The sequence below is a fragment of the Berkeleyomyces rouxiae genome (genome assembly GCF_048999995.1).
Source record: "Berkeleyomyces rouxiae strain 22BRR77 chromosome Unknown BrBRR77_ptg000002l, whole genome shotgun sequence".
In the NCBI taxonomy this organism is placed as follows: domain Eukaryota; kingdom Fungi; phylum Ascomycota; class Sordariomycetes; order Microascales; family Ceratocystidaceae; genus Berkeleyomyces; species Berkeleyomyces rouxiae.
This window is the reverse complement of record NW_027396492.1, coordinates 4,574,263-4,590,386: the sequence shown is the minus strand read 5'-3', so window position 1 is coordinate 4,590,386 and position 16,124 is coordinate 4,574,263. Positions and strand designations below refer to the sequence as shown.

The following is a 16,124-nucleotide window of genomic DNA, read 5'->3' as shown; positions in this document are numbered from 1 at the left end:
CAAGCCAGCAATGCCCAACGGAGACCCAGCAACTGTTCTGGTGGCTCTTACCTCAACGCCACACTGCCTATATGTAGAGGCTGATGACAACTAGGTCTATCCCTGTTCATGATGGCAAACACCAACATCTAAGGACAGACTTTTCACTAGAGCAGGATTCATCAGAGGGGGAAACGGGCCCATGTAGTAGCCAACTCGTTGGAAAAACTTGTTTCTGTGCATTTCAGTATCGCGAAGCTTCCGAGCAATGTGTCTAGGAACCTATTCCATGCTTAGTCGAGGCATCACTCGCCCATCCCCATCTACCCCCCCCCCATCTACCCCAGTGGCCCAGTCACCCAATGGCCGCCGCTCATCATAGAGGAACCAGGCCCTGAACCCCCGTATAAAGCAAATCAATCAAGGCCCAGTCCAGTTCAACGCCATCGAGTGCCTTGTTATCCCCTCGCCCGCCCATGTTGGTCGCCTCCATTGCAGCTATTACAGCCCAATGAACGATCCTTCACCATTGGTACAAGCATATACATCTTATCACATCGCTCCTCCCCATTGCCCTCTGGCCTCTCGGTCCTGTTTCGTTTTCTTTAAGTCCAACACAATTCACCTATCTCATGCAAATGTTACCTCGATCTTTTTATCTGCTTTTTTATCGCCGACCTCCTGGGCGAGCCCGGACCACTCACGTGACCTTCATCGTCTGCAACTTTGATGGCAAAGTAATTTCTGGAACAAACAAGTTTAAAATATTCATGAGGTTTGTTGTGATGGACCAAGTATGTAACTAGTACATCCAATGAGGTCGGGTTTCGACTCGGTTAACCCGGCACGTTGAACCATCCTTAGGGTTTCCGCCACAAGTCATTGAGACATGTTTGACAGGAAAAGTACCCACTCAACATGTCTTTTTATTTTCTCTCTATGTCCCTCTCCCTCTCCTTCACTCTCACCCCAGCACGAGACACACCACCAGTGTCTGACCAACTGTGTGTGTGTGATTTAAGACCATGGAAGGTTGGTGACCTCACGTATCTGCGACAAAAAGGGCCTTCTGCCACGAGCTGAAAAAAAACAATCATGTAGTATTAAGGGTATAATCGCTAGGTGAACTTGGACATTTCTTATAGTGTTTTCTCCTTTTTTTGCACAGCCTGCTACAGCTTGCCATATGAATACATGTCAGCGAACCAATCAAAATCGAGACCAAAGTCCAGATTGAAGCCCTCATTGAAATTCGATGACGCAAGAACGCCAGCCAGTGGCGGATTAGACGTGAAGCCTGTGGAGACTACGCTGCTGCCCACAGACTGTGCGCCATCAAAGGCCGAATCAGTCGGAGTCAACGCACCGATACCAGGCATACCAGTGGTCTGTGTCAGGTAGCTTTCCCATGCCTTGTGCATGTGTCGGAGTGGGCGGATGCTGCGTGAGAAGACATCATCTTCTTCCGATTCAATAACAACGCCAGCTTCACAAGCAGCATTTCGGAAGTTTTGAGAAATCTCGTTAATGACGGCTAACACATCAAGTGATTGGCGTACATATACGCGGTCCCAGCCCTTTTGGTCAATGGTAGTAAGCTTGCAAAGAATGCAGCAGTTGCGGAAAAGCTGAAACCAAAAGTTGAATGGTAAACTGATGTATAGTCTGATGGGAATCTCCTGAAATCTCGCAAACCAGTCCTTTAGAATAGAGAAGCAGCGGCTAAGAATGGCGATCCGCTCTGTGTTGATCCAAGGTTCAGTTGGGGATATATCCCAGCAGCTAACGTCATTAATGGACATTTCAGCAGTATTAATGACGGATTGGATAGCATCTATGAGAATTGGTTAGTATCAAAACGTAGATGGGTTGAGGGATATTTCTCACAGTGATCTCGCAGCTCGGGCGGTACTGAGTTCTTCACTTCGGTCATGCGAGTTTGAAGCATCTTGTACTGCATGGTCTGCATGATCTTAGTGCACTCAGACTTTGGCTCGTTACGTTCACTGGTATCGCGTAGGAGCGAGGTGGCTTCTTTGGTGACCAACTGGCATTTAATCATGATGACAAGGACATTGTCATGAGGCGATTGCTGCTTTGCTGATATTTCTGCCAAGTACTCATCCATGTACGGCATCCAGGACATGGACTGTATGGACGAGCCAATGTGTAGGAAATAGGAAAGACTAAAGAATGGATGTTAGCAAAAAGACTCATCTTCTACGAACCTAGCAATTATAACTCCGGAACTATCATACCTAGAAGAGATGTAGTAACACCCCAATGCTGCACGCTTTTCATCCATCTCCCGGTCAGAAAATGACGACGGAGGACTTGATTGTAATGACAACAGATATTCGTTATGTGGTTTGCTGATAGTCAGGACAGTCAATATAGACATAGCCATATGAATATATATGCACATGAATGACTTGATGTTCCTTGACATTTGATGATTACCCCAGGCCAGAAACACAATGAGTCCCTGGAGCATGTCTAACGAAGCTGGGTTGTCACGCATGAGGTGGTGGCCAACAACCTCACGAAGCAAGGCACTATTGCGAACCTTCACTGATGCTGATTTTGACACGACGGCAGTAATAGCAAGCCACAAGAACGGGCGCTCAGCCTTGACTTGCTTGGCGGTGACATCATTTGGGATATAGACAAAGGGGAAATAAGTCATATTCTCTGTACGGAACAGATTTAATATGGATTCTTCATCCGCTGGAGATAGATCTTGTGGGAGCCACGATGGTGTCATTGCCAGTTTATATCCATTGTGAAGAATGTCGTCTTGGATAGAAGTCGTGATGAACTCTCGCGCCGGATTGAAAATGTCAGGCATTTGGGCGCGTTTTGTACCCGACGGTGATTTGGCTACCGGCGTCATCTGATGGCCCGGATCAAGTGCTGATGGGTTTGGGTAAATGGCAGGTAGTTGATGTTGTTGATGTGACAGTGGAGGCTGCACAGGCGGTTGCAATAAGGGTTGCAAGGAAGGATTTGAAAGAGGAACAACGGGAGTGGAATTCTTGGAATAATATGATGACTCTTGTTGGGAGTAAGACAGCGGTTGCTGGTGTTGATGGTGGTTTAGGCTATGGCTACTTTGTTGTTGCTGTTGCTGCTGTCTGACCGACTGGTCGGAGCCATCCTGATAAAGGTTTTGTCTTGATGCTGACGATGATGATGTTGAAGACGCCGACGCACTGGCTTCCGCCAGATCTTGCAGTGTTGCCCGATTCGGTGATGGTGCTACCAAGGTGGCCACATCATTAGCCACTGATGCCGGGCCATCTGCCGGCCCGGGTCCACCTCCTGTTCCAGGACTCAGTGCTGACGCCGATGATCCGGGTGTAGTTGTCACATCAGTAGTAGTAGCAATAACAGTGGCAGGAGCAGCACCGTCAGTGCTGACGGAACGAATGGCGCCATTATTTCCTCCAGACTTTTGCTGCAAGAGGTTCACCAGATTATCAAGCTTCTCTTCAAGCGCAGCACGTGATGAAGCTCGCGAGCCAGTCGCGCGCTTTCTAATGCCAGTTGCTGGCGGCCGGTGGCAGGTCTTGTGCAGGCGATGGCATCTGGCAAAAAAAGAAGACAAGTCAGCGATGTTGAAACGAGGTGAGACGCATCAGAAAAGGAAGACAGCAACGGACTTTGGTGCCGCTGCGGACGGAGTTGGTGGACGGTATTATGATTATGGCATTCCCTCGAGAAGTATAAGGCCACAAGTAGATGGGGTGGGGTGTTGGGGGCCAAAACTTTCAGCTTACCTTTGACACTCGCCGTTGGTGGGAGGCAGCATGCATTTGCGCTTTGTCTTGACGCACTCGGCACATGCCTTTCCATAGGGCGCCGGCAGATATACGTCAGAGCCTGGCCCGGAGGCTTGCGCAGGGGCTGGATTCGAGGGCGTGTGGGCAGAAGACATGGCAGCTTCAGGGCCAGATGGGTGTTGCACGGAGCGCGGAGTAGCCATGGAGTGAGGTGACATGGAGACAGAGGCAGAATGGGAAGCAGGCAGAGATGGGTGTGAGAGATGCGGCGACGAGAGCCTGTTGGGCGTTGGCATCGGTGCTGTGGAGGCGGATGACTGAGCCGACGGTGCTGGTATACAGGCGGCTGCAGCGGCTGTTGGATGGGCCGGGTGGTGGATGGGTACACAAGAGTCTGCGGTCGTTTTGGTAGCGGATGGCGGCGACGGCAGGGGCAGCGACAACGAACCGCGATGGTCGAGGACAGCGCCGGGGTAGCGAGGATCAGAGTGAGGCTCTACAGAAGCAGCCGAGTCGAGAGAGACAGTGCCAAGGGCGCCTTTCGCTGGGTCTGCGGGACCCGGGCGAGCACCAGCTTCGTCTGAGCTGCTAAACGGGTTGCTGTTTTTTGGCTGAATAAGGCTTGGCACATAGAACAGGCGCAGGTGCAAGTCAGACGCACCCGGACCGAATCCCAACCGAAAGGTGTTAGAAGGCTGAGAGGAATCCACTATGGCGGTCGCGTAGCGCGCAGGTGTGAAGGGGAAGTCGGCAAATAGGCGGTGATAGCACTTTGTATCGGTGGAGGCAGGGCGATTGGCTGTGAAGATCGGGATGCCAAGAAAGAGAGAAACAATAGAGGCGGAGCGTCATCAGCAAGTTTGCAACGTGATGGCGCTTGTAGTTACAACAAATTCCTAAAAGTCACGCTGCACAGCTAGCCTCAAGGCATAAACATAGTTAAGCGGCAGTGGGCGCAGCGTCAACGCGGAAAAATCTGGCTGGTTTGGTCGGTGTATGACAGTGTATGCCACCATGCAGCAATCGTCCAATGTAGTAATGTAATGTGATGTGTGCCCAGAACGTGAATCCCGCTTGAGTCTGTTCAGGGCAAGAAACAGGTGGGATTGGTTTTTGGCGCGGTAGAAAACCCCGCTCAGTGTATCATCCGGATATTTAGCCGCGGAATGATTACTCATCTTGTCCGCTTTTTCGCGTTAGTAGCCTGCCTCATGGGGGCGACAAGGGGCAAATTCCAGCTCGAGTTTCCCCGATAGAAAGGCGTTTCGGCGTAATTCTGAAAATCTCCTGACAAGTACTCGAAATAATCTCTGAACATGCTCACCATTGACCCTAAACCGTTGCTGGGGGTTTCTGTGAGTTGGTTAAGTCATGATGTCCTCGCCCGCGTTGCATTGGCCATGTTTACACAACCGATCTTAATTGACTCCTTAAACTCATACAACGTGATACATAACTATCGTCAAAGGCAAATAATCCCCGTTTAAATGCACCATTGACGCCTGGCAATTCTTCCCAAATGAAATTATGACACCAATACACAGGAACAGGCTGCCTAAATAGCCTCCTAGGCTCCACCATATCCTCGCTCCCCCCATACCCTACGTTTTACATCCACCCTAGCATCTCGAGTGTGCCCCGCATCTCAGAGGCACCCAATCCCGCAACCCCAAGGGCCCTGACCTGTGATCCTTTCCGTAGCTTTTGCAGTCCGACCGCAATCTTCCAGCTCTCTGCCTCGTCCACAACCACCAAGTAGCGCTTGCCTTCTTGGTCACGGATAGTTGCCCTGAGCACGTGGAGGCCTTTGTTGCGCCAGTCGCCAGCCTGGCCTGCCGGCGATGGAATCGTCATGTTTGCAAACTGCGTCTCACACATACCCAGTCCGCAGCAGCCTTTGCATGCCTTGAGCATCTCCGAAATGTATATGTCTGCGTCGTTGCCCTGTAGCATGCGCGTGCCGCCACGTTCAGGCCGGATGCGCGATCCCGCCAGCTTGTGAAGCATGCTAGGACCGCTGGTTGCCTGACCTGATGGTGTTGTTGCCGAGGGGTTAATGCAGTGCTGCGGACACCAAACCTCCATATGCTTTAGTGTCCATGCCTTCACGTCCCATTCCCGCTGCGGCACACCTCGGATGTCATCGTCAATGAAAAGGCCCTCCGTCGTCATCCGAAGGACCAGTCCCTCAGTCACCGGCCCCTGACCGGAGATGAGCTGAGTCGCTGGTGTCTTAGAAAACTGATTCATGAACATGTACACAGCCCGGATTCCGATCTTATCGGGGTTAGGCGTTGAATAATATCCTCGGAAAGCAGGAGGCGGGGTCGTCCGTGCCGTTGACTGAGATGGAGCCCAGGACCCATCTGATACATCCGACATTGACTTCTGGCGCGGCGTAGGCTTTTTCGGTTGGTCGTAAGGGCGATATGAGTAAGTTTCCTCAAATTCTGGCTTGCTTGCTCCAGGGGGTGGCTGTCGGGGTGATTCTGTGTAACGAAACTCTGTCCGTAAATTCGGATGCGCTTGGTGTGAGGTTGGTGGCGGAGGGGCAGACTGGGCTGGTGCGACAGGCGGCTCCGATACTGTGGACTTAGCAGCAGATGGTTGGCCACCGGGCCAGATTTTTGTCTTCTCACCGACACTGGAGAAAGCATAACCGCCTGAACGGCTGTTCTTCTCCTCTTCTCTGCGCAGCTTCTCAGCCGTCTCCCTTTCCAGGCGTTCTTTGAACTCGCACTCGCGGCGTTCACGATCCGCCATCTCTTGAATTTTGGCAAGTCGCTCTTGCTCCTCGTTCGCCTTGCGTTCCCTTTCTTTCTGCTCCCTTTCTTTCTGCTCCCTTTCTTTCTGTTCCTTCTCTTTCTGTTGCTTTTCCAGCTTGACTCGCTCTCTTCTTTCTCTCTCTTCTTTCTCTCTTCTCTGTTGTTCCAGCCTTTCTTTCTCCTTCTTCTCCTTCTCCTTTCTTTCCCTTTCTAGTCTTTCCAGTCTTTCTTTTTCCTCAGCCTCCTTTTGTCGAGCAAGCCTTGCTTGGAATTCACGTTTATCGCGCTCAAACTGTTCTTGCTCTCGCCTCTCACGAAGAAGACGTTCTCGCTCTTCGCGGTCGCGGGCCGCTCTCTCCTCATCCTCCCGTTTTTTGGCTTCCCGCTCACGCTCCTCTCGGAATTTTTTCTCGCGCTCACGAGCTTCACGAACCAAGCGTTCTCGTTCGCGCTCGCGCGCTTCGTGCTCCTTTTTCAAGCGCTCCAGAGTCTCTCTTTCACGTGCTTCGCGTAGCAGACGATCGAGACGTTCCTTTTCCCGCTTTTCTTTGGCTTCACGCTCAAGTCTCTCTTGTTCAAGCTTGGCCTTTGCAGCCCGCTCACGCTCGAGACGCTCACGCTCAAGTCTTTCTTTACGTTCGCGTAATTCGCGCTCTCGAGCTTCTCGTTCACGGGCCTCCTTTTGACGAAGTTCTTGAAGTCTTTTTGCAGCTTCATCTCGTTTACGCTGCTCTTCTTGCTTAGCCTTTCGCTCCTCCTCTTTCCGCCTCGTTTCTTCCCGGGCCCGTTCCCATGCGTTCAAAGGGTTAGGACGAGGAGCAGGGGAAGGAACAGAAGGGGCAGGAGTATGAGTGGGAACCGGAGCAGTAGAGGGAACAGAAGTAGTGATAGAAACAGGAGAGAGAGCCGAAGAAGATGTTAGTGTCTGAACTGGAGGCGCGACTGAAATTGGAGCAGGTGAAGGAGCAAGTTCAATAACCCGTGGTAGAGACACAGGAGCGGCGATAGGTTGTGGACTTTGTACCGAAACGTTTGCCTCAACCGTAACCTGGGGCACTGGCAGCTGAACTGGCTCTGGTTTTGACACAATTGGAGCAGCCAGTACAGGTTCGGATGTACAAACAGCAGGCGATTTGGCCTTGGTCTTCATTTCCACTGGTCGTACAGGAGAAGGCAGTGCCTCGGGGATGGTCTCGAAAATGGCAGCAGCTTTGGCGATAGTTTTAGACTTTGTCGGATCCTTCTTAGTCGTCTTCTTGACTTTAGGAGCAACTGGTGGTTCGTGAGCAATTTCTAGCTCAGGTTCAACTTTAGGAGACTTGATCGAAGGTTCAGCCTTGACCTTGGTCTTGATCTTGATGATCTTTTTGACCTTCTTGACTTTTGGCGGCTCGGGAGTCGGCTCTATGTCGGACTCTGACTCAAGGCCAATCGGTAGTTCAGGCTCAGAGTTGCCTCGATCAACAATCAAATCATCATGGTAGTCGCTTTCAGGTTCGGGATCGGGCTGTTGTGCCTTCTTGATCTTGGACTTCTTGACTTTGATGATCTTGATCTTTTTAACCTTGGGTTTTGGGGCCTCTGGCTCTAATTCAGGTTCAGGGTATAACTCCAGCTCGGGCTCAATTTCAGACTCAACCTCAGGCTCGACAGGGAGAGGGGGAGAAATGGGTTTAACGACCCTTTTCACCTTCTTAAACTTGGGCACAGGCGACTCGGCTTTAGTTGCCGTTTTGATCACCTTTGGCTCCGGCCTAGCTTCTAGCGCATAATCTAACGCCTGTTCCATCGTGGTAGATGGTTTAGGAGTGGACTTGGTAGAAACTTTGTCTTCCGAACGAGATGTAATCTTCTTCACCGGGGATTTAGAGACCGCGCGACTATGTGGCTTAGTCTTAGATATGAGCTCCTCTTCGGGATGGATTTCCATGTCATGACCGGGATCGTGTTTGCGCGCCTTCTTGTGGGAAAGTTGGGTTGTCTTGACTGGTGATTCAGGCTCAGACTCGACGTGCGGATTCATTCGACGAGACCTGGTTTCAACCATGGGAGGCAACGGCGGCCGTACAACTCGTGGAGGATGAGTTGGGGTCAAAGGTGTGGTTCTCTCGAGGGGGGCCCCAACATCTCGCCGGCGCCGCGGAGTTGAGAAAATCGGTCGGGAAGGAGAAGATCTTTGTCTAGGAGGACTAGGCTCTCTCGGAGGCAAGGGAGTGGGTTCTCTCGGAGGCGAAGGAGTGGGCTGTCTCGAAGGCGAAGGAGTAGGCTCTCTCGGAGGGGGTGGGGTAGGCTCTCTCGGAGGCGGCGGGGTAGGCTCTCTCGGAGGCGGCGGGGTAGGCTCTCTCGGAGGCGGCGGGGTAGGCTCTCTCGGAGGCGGCGGGGTAGGCTGTCTCGAAGGCGAAGGAGTAGGCTCTCTCGGAGGCGGCGGAGTTGGTTCAGGAGGGGGTGGTGATGCTGAAGCAGCTGCCTGTGGTTCCGGTTCAAGCGGTCCCTCCCGAGTGTATTTGTTCTGTCTCTCCTGCTGATAGTGCTCATGTTGGCGATACTGATCGTCAGATGATGGAGGGACTTGAGTATGACGGGGTCCTCCAGAGCCAGCATGTTGATAAGCTCCCATTCGAGGGTTTGCGCCGGCGAAACCCCTACTCTGTACCTGGCCAATGTACCAAGAACCGGTACCAACCAGAAATAACGACAATATCATGGTGATGTTTACCATGGTATAAGAACCATTTAACCAATTCTGTAGTATAGGGCCAATGCTTTGGAAGCCGGCCACCATAATCAGGGCGCAAGAAAAGCCCGCAGCAAAGCTATTCATGTTTGTATTGAGCGAGGGCAAATAAAGAAATCCTGAGCCAGCCGAGTGGGGGGGAATCACAAAAATATCGTAGTTCCCGGGGGGAAGTCTGGATGGACCGCCAGTCTGCTTGGTTCGTGAAGTCGAGCCGTTAGGAGGAGGGGGCGGTGGTGGCCCGCTCATGGTTCTTCACCAAAGACGAATGGAAACAAATAACGCCAACACCGCTAGAAAATAGAAGTACAAATGGAAATAAACGGGTATCACAGTCGAACAAAAGCAAAGCGCAAAGAAAAGGGACGGCTAGCTCCGGTTCCAAAGAGCCATCGGGGCTTGGTGTCGTGAGTCGGTGGTTGCCTACAGGAAACACATGTTGTTAGCAACAGCGGCTTGGATGACAGAGAAGTGAGATGCCGGCGGCGCGCGCTTACAGATTTTTGAAGTCGCAAGTGATACCAGGCCTTAGATTGAGAAAAGGGCGTCGAAGGCGACAGCGCCAGATGGTGGCGGGGATGATGGGGGCAGTGGTTTGCGCAAAGCGCAAGAATGACACTATCAAATCAAGATTGGAATGGAAGATCGGGCGCAAACTGAATTGCCGCGTGTCTAAGAATTCGGCAAGATACCAGTTCGTTGCCTTTATTCTTCGAGGGAAACACCTGGTGCGTCTGGCTCTGGGTAACACCAATGGTCACGTAACAGGCTGATTGATTTGTAGGAGGTTGAAGTTATCACACGCAGGCAATAACTTTTTTATCCCTGCAACCTGTAGACAGAGGTTTAATCACGCTGTCCTATGCAAGGAGAGAGCGCCTAAAGCACAAGCAGAACAAATACTACTTACAGGGTAAAAGCTGAAGGCGAAAGGTTAGCTAGTGGTAGTTGTGTCGATGAAGAAGTTTAGTCAAAGTTTTCTGCGATCATGAGGCAGGAAAGAATAAGAACAGATAGAATGGTTAGACCAGGCAGCTTCTCAACGAGCTCCAGACGGACTCATGGGTTTCGTACATTCTATACGTTCAAAAAAAAATTATAGTTGCTGTTTCTGTGCCCTGCCTGCCTGTCTTGTGTGGTTCCTTCCTCGCTGGTTTGTTTACTTTACTGTCTGGAACAACTACGGTGCATATTATCTCTGGTCCATGTGCCAATCCTTCAACCAGCAATTAATCTTCAATGTCAGTCACTCTAGAGCTCAGGCTATCTCTTCTAGAACCCCAAAACTATCTGTCTCTTGACATCTTTGCCGAAAACAAGAATTGACACCCCAATACTAAAGACCTTGCTGGGTCCTGGCCCACCGATGAGACCGATCCATGCTCGAATTTTGAAGAGTTGCCCGGCAACAGGCTTTAACTTATCGGCCTGGAAGGGTGCCAAACAGATTTCTGCACCGTTTTTGTTCCTGTCTCCAACCAAGGCCAACAAACCTAGGGTTATCAAATCATGTAGGGTTACATTTCAGGCAAGATGTGACACAGTGGCGGGAATCAGCATTTAGCCACACAATGAGCGTTTGATGATGAACAGGCTTGAAGATATTCTGCAGGTTGTTGTTTTTGCATTGTTTAACGTCTCAAATCTCCTGCAGGTTCTGGTTGTGAATGTGCAAAAGCAAATGCGTACCGACAGTTGCCCTGAGTGATACAAAAGGACGGAAATCGGTCTATGAAGCCCAGTGTGAAACATTCGATGCAGAGAGAGGCGTCTGGCTACGAGACAAATCATAAAGTACCTACGACGGGAGGAAAATGCAGCGGATTTTCTGGGAGTGCATGTATGCATATCTGTATTAAAGGCGTGTGCTGCAAATGCATATGGCTGCATGCATATTTCGTAAACTAACAAGTCGTGATAGAGAGAGAGCTAAACGCCGTTGCAAAAGAAGGGAACGTAAAAACAAGCAACACGTCTAACATATTAACTAAGACGTTGTAGAAAAGAGTGAACAAGAAATGACTGTCAAAATCAATAACAGGGGATAATCCAGCCGTTAGTGTATCAACCAACTATGGCGCCTTTCCAAGAAAAGATCAGGATATTTACGACAAAGAGCAAAGGCTTGCAATATCAGTCTGGAGAGAAAGCGGCTTTCACGTCAATAGAAAGCCGACAAGAGAGTTAAGCAAGATCATGGAAGAAAAGAGAAACCAGAGCAAAAAAGAGGCGGCACCAACATGTAATGGCACAAATTGCCAAACCAAGAACTTGGATAATGGTTTAAGAGCGAAGCATAAGAAATAGCTTTTGGACGCACCACGAAAGCCCCCTAATCAGGCGCATGACGGCCCCATAGAAGCTAAAAAAAGCCCGCATGGTGAGGATCAGGAACCTCAGCACTAGCCCGGCAGTCCCTCTGACCGATGACCCCGCAAGCACAAGAAGCCTGCCGCCATCATTGCCAGAGTCCGTAACTGTTGCGCCACCCGGGCCAGCGATACCGTCACTGCCAAGAAGTCAAGATGCGAGCTTCTTGATGCGATTACGCGCGACGCGCACCTTGCCTGACACGCGGTCGACGTCTTCGTTAACACGGTCTAGCATCTCAACATGGCGCTCGACTTCGTCTTTGATGGCTAGACCCATGTCTTTCTGCCGTCGCACAATAGCGGCTAGCTGATCTAAACTTTGGTCTTGGCTCTGCATCATCTGCTGTTGTAGCTGCAGTACACCAGTGTTATCTAGCTCGCGCGTCTGCTCTGTCTCGGCGATTGGGGCACCGATAACACGGCCGCTTCGAGGAGCAACAACGGGCGAGGTTGTAGATCCGAAGAGGGCTAGTTTATCAGAGGACGAAGCTGCGCCCGTTCGTGATAAAGAGGTTGTAGATGGAATCGTGTTGCTAAGTTTTTCGAGCCCTTCGCGCTCGCTTTTTGCGGACATGAGAAGGTCACGGCGCCGGCGTAGCTCACCATCGCCTAGTCGGCCGCGTTCCTGGATGGAACGCAGGCCCTCTGACAGCGAAAGTATCAAGCTGTTAGCTTTGGTCAGGGCCTTTTTGGCCGCTGTACCAGCTTCCACAGTTCTCGAAGTATTGTTGGCATCCACCGCGGCATCTCTGCGCGATAGGCAGTTCCGGGCTTCCTGAAGTAGCATTTTCATCTCCCTGTGCATGTCTAGCCAGGTCGAGGGATCTTGGGCTCCCACGCCAGCCGTATTAATCAGGCCGCCGGCTGAGACAGACGAGCTTGGTGCGCTGTTGGATGGTAGGTTAAGAAAGGACCTCCAAGCCGACGTGTCACGCCATCTGCGGTCGGGAGATTCAGCAACGGCACGCAGGTACGCCTCCAGGGCGGCACGTCGTGTTTCCGTCAGCTCAGGCGATGAGACCGTGGATTTAATCCATGACTTGCCAGGCAGCGGGTTGGGAGGCGCAGCGCCTACAGCAGCAGTTAGGGCAGCATGCAGGGCGGCAAAGTCGGAATAGCGCTTCTGGACGACAAATGAGCGCAGAGGCAGACGGAGCGTGATGTTGTACAGCGTATAGGGCTTCGACTTGGGCGAGGCGACGATGGTCGACGGGATGGAGATTTCGGCAGGTGGTGCCATGGCGATGACGTGTTTGTGCTTGTCTTTAGAAGAAATGGGTTATGGTCTTGGGGATCTAGAAGAGTTTTGAGGCGACGAGACAATTTTGAGTTGGGCAATTCACATTAAGCAAGTTTGTAGGGGTCGTCGAGTCTATTAGGCAGAGAGGCAGAGAGGCAGAGAACAGGCGACAACTGGCTTGGGGGATTTATGCAGCAAATCAAACCTTGGACACAAAATCGTCAGACGAAGACAGAAAATCAAAAATCAGAAAATAAAAGCTGCGTGAGCCAAGGATGGCGGATAATTCGCTACTTGTAGTTGCGCCAGCTTAAATAGCCCAAATGTGTGCCGAGACAAGTTTAGGTGAATGCGGTGGCTGGAGAAAGCAACGAAGCTGACAATGTTGGCAAGTTGGAAAAAAAAAAGCACGCCCATCAAGCTGTTAGCTGGCCTAGGAATCTGTCGTTGAGACTGTGCACAATGAGAGAATAAAGATGCATAACCACGGGCTGCTATTGTGTCCCTGTACGCGTCAAATGGGCTGCGAGATGAATAAAGTTGGTGCAGTAGGACCGACTCCAAGGCTTTGCTACCCACCACCAAAGTGTATACTTCCGGCGTGGGGATCGGCTATTCCTCGGGTATAACTACCATAACAAGCTAAAAGGCAATCCAGAAACTCCACGATGCTCTCATGAGAACAGAATAGAGTTGACAAGCAGCTTCAGTAATACAGGTCCTTCAGTAATGTAAAAGAGAGGGATTGCACACTATCGCACTTTTATCTGAGCTCAGTGCTATTTGAAGATTTGTCTTTGTTTGCACTGAAATAAATGATTATTTTGCATAAGTACTACAGTGCAGATTGGTTGGTTGCTAAAGTCGTAAACAGAGGCTTAGCTTCTGGGGACATGTGCAGCATGTGATATTGCACTGACTTATCCGCGTAGTATCTCCCACAAGCATTATGAAGCTCCCTAGATAACCCCGATTTGCCTAATTTTACCGACAGCCTTTAAGACTACATACACACAGGGACAAATTCAAAAACTTATTTCATATGTTCGGATAGAAAAGAATACCCCTCATCTAATCATGACGTAAACCGGCAATAAGCCTGTCCTTTGTGCCGCCGATGCAATATAGCACTTAGCAACAACACCATCATGATCCTTTGTGGAAATGAAACGAAAAAAAATGTACCGACCGACATGACACCCACACAAATGTCAGCTTCAATCGATCGAAGCAATGTGCTTTGACGCATTGCTCTAGTTACAGTTGTTTACCCACCCATAAACCCATTACCTCTTCTAATAGAATCATGATCCTTGAACTTTAAGCTTCTACGTCTTACTTTCCTTTGCCTAGTTCCATTCTTGTGTGAAGCTGCGATTGGTGCCCAACATGAATTCACAGAAAAGAACCTTAGACAAGGGGCAAGACTCTCTTAAAAGGTCTCCTGATCATCGACGGCAGCCTCCTCGGCGGGGATTTCGAAACCTTCCTCAGTCGAGTAGAGGATGGTCTGGATCTGCTTGACAAGGCCGTCCTCTTCCTTCTCCAGTTCGGGGTCCAGCTCAACAGCTTGCTGAACAAGGAGCTCAATGTCACGGAGCTTGCTGAAGTAAAAGTCACGTTCACGCTCCAGGCCAGCAACATTCTCCTTAAGGGCATTGTTCTCCTGCTGTAGGGCAAGGGAGGCGCCACCCCCGGTCTTTGAGGTGGCGCGGGGGGCCATGGTGGGAGTAGTACCACCTCCGGCTCTTCTGGCACCACCGCTGACAGCAGGGGCGCGGGCCCCGCCACTAGGGGGGAGGGCACCACCTTTCCGGCGAGCCACGGCGTCATATTCATGGTCCGGGAAGTTCAGATCCCAGAACTTCTTAGTCCATTGCAAGAACTCGAGATTGTCCTGCATCTTGCACTTGACCAGGGAGGTAACGGGGATGGGCTTATCGATGCCATGCTTGGCGAAGCAGTCTAAACAGAAATAGGGAGCTATTTGTCAACATGGGTGTACGAGTGGTAAAAGGAGAACACGAGATTAGAAGAGTGAAAGTAAAAGAGCAGTGAATCAAGATAGAAGAGAACCGGTAGTTTCTCCTGTGGACAGTGCCATGTGGCCACTCACTTTGCAATATTTTGAAATTTTGCACATATGCGTATTCGCTGTTGGCATTGAACTTGACACGAGACATGGGAAGGTTCATGTAGATGCTGTCGAAGACCTGGCAGAGGGCAGCACTGTAGCAGGCGATGGGTTAGCAACCAAGGTCTTGTAGGCGCAGCGTGAGAGCAATGAAAAGGCTAGTTGTAATATCCAGGTGCGCAGCGCAGAGGCTAGAAAGGCTGCCTGTTGTATCGACAGCTACGGGCAAATTTTGATAGCTAAATTGGGCATGGACCTCGCCGCATGTCGCAGAAGAAGTCGTCCAAGGTCGTCAGGAGCCCGAAGCCAATGACTCGCCCCCTTGTTCGTGTCCAATGTCACTCACCCGGTACCGCACTGTTCAACCTTTGTGATGTTGAGCTGGAGGAGGTTGTTCAGCCATGCGACTAGCTCCTGTCTAGATTCGCCCATTTTGTGTCGATGAAAGGGAGATTTCGAGGGTGATGGTTGTAATCAATGCCGTGGTTGTGATGGTGATAGGTTGACGTGTAAGGAGGGGCTGCTATGGTGTGCCGAAAAAAAAGCAGCCGAAAAAAGAGATGAGACAACGTTGAGCGTGGAGCTGAGGTTGCGCAAGAAGCCGTGGCGAGTGGAGATAGAAGAAAGGCGTTGTTGGGAGCCTTGGAATACAGGAGATGTAGAAGTGAAGAAGGAAAAAAAAGAAATATTAACAACGATTAAACAGAACTTCAAAGATGGAATCAGAATGAGGCGAGGGAGAGAAGGGGACCCAAAAAGACACAATAAAATGGCCTTTGATCCTAGCTCAGCTTCAACAAGGAAACCATTGGAAGCCCGAAGCAAATTAAATCGCACGACGGGGCCTATAGCAAAGCTGCAAGCCCCTGGGTTGGTGGGGACAAAGCATCAAGGAATAGTCCATTATAAAGTTAGCGGTTAGGTGTATACAGTTGTGATTCAGTAAAAAATGGCCGCTAAACAGAAAAAAAAAGTTTGGGCGATAAGCACGATAAGATGTTTCCGAGGCTTGTGAACTTTTTTCCTGGAGGCGGTTCTCAACTGTGTTTGGTGTGATTGTTCTGCGCTTCTGTTTCTGTTTTTTTAGTTGCATGCATTTTTTGTTTGCGCAATCGCAA

At 50.6% G+C, this 16,124-nt stretch overlaps 4 protein-coding genes across 4 annotated transcripts; all 4 read right to left on the bottom strand.

Moving 5' to 3' along the window:
• Positions 1–1,151: 1,151 nt before the first annotated feature.
• On the bottom strand, positions 1,152–3,964 carry BROUX77_002862 (uncharacterized protein; the record flags this gene model as incomplete). Its single annotated transcript, XM_073747449.1, has 4 exons — positions 1,152–1,813; positions 1,867–2,165; positions 2,238–3,566; positions 3,759–3,964. The coding sequence occupies 4 exons, from the start codon at positions 3,962–3,964 to the stop codon at positions 1,152–1,154; spliced, it is 2,496 nt and encodes an 831-aa protein (XP_073607944.1).
• A 1,405-nt stretch (positions 3,965–5,369) lies between these two features.
• BROUX77_002861 (uncharacterized protein) lies at positions 5,370–9,509 on the bottom strand (the record flags this gene model as incomplete). The annotated part of the gene is made up of 1 exon (XM_073747448.1): positions 5,370–9,509. The coding sequence occupies one exon, from the start codon at positions 9,507–9,509 to the stop codon at positions 5,370–5,372; it is 4,140 nt and encodes a 1,379-aa protein (XP_073607943.1).
• A 2,271-nt stretch (positions 9,510–11,780) lies between these two features.
• On the bottom strand, positions 11,781–12,872 carry BROUX77_002860 (uncharacterized protein; the record flags this gene model as incomplete). Its single annotated transcript, XM_073747447.1, has 1 exon — positions 11,781–12,872. The coding sequence occupies one exon, from the start codon at positions 12,870–12,872 to the stop codon at positions 11,781–11,783; it is 1,092 nt and encodes a 363-aa protein (XP_073607942.1).
• A 1,432-nt stretch (positions 12,873–14,304) lies between these two features.
• On the bottom strand, positions 14,305–15,438 carry BROUX77_002859 (uncharacterized protein; the record flags this gene model as incomplete). Its single annotated transcript, XM_073747446.1, has 3 exons — positions 14,305–14,837; positions 14,989–15,101; positions 15,353–15,438. The coding sequence occupies 3 exons, from the start codon at positions 15,436–15,438 to the stop codon at positions 14,305–14,307; spliced, it is 732 nt and encodes a 243-aa protein (XP_073607941.1).
• Positions 15,439–16,124: the final 686 nt, after the last annotated feature.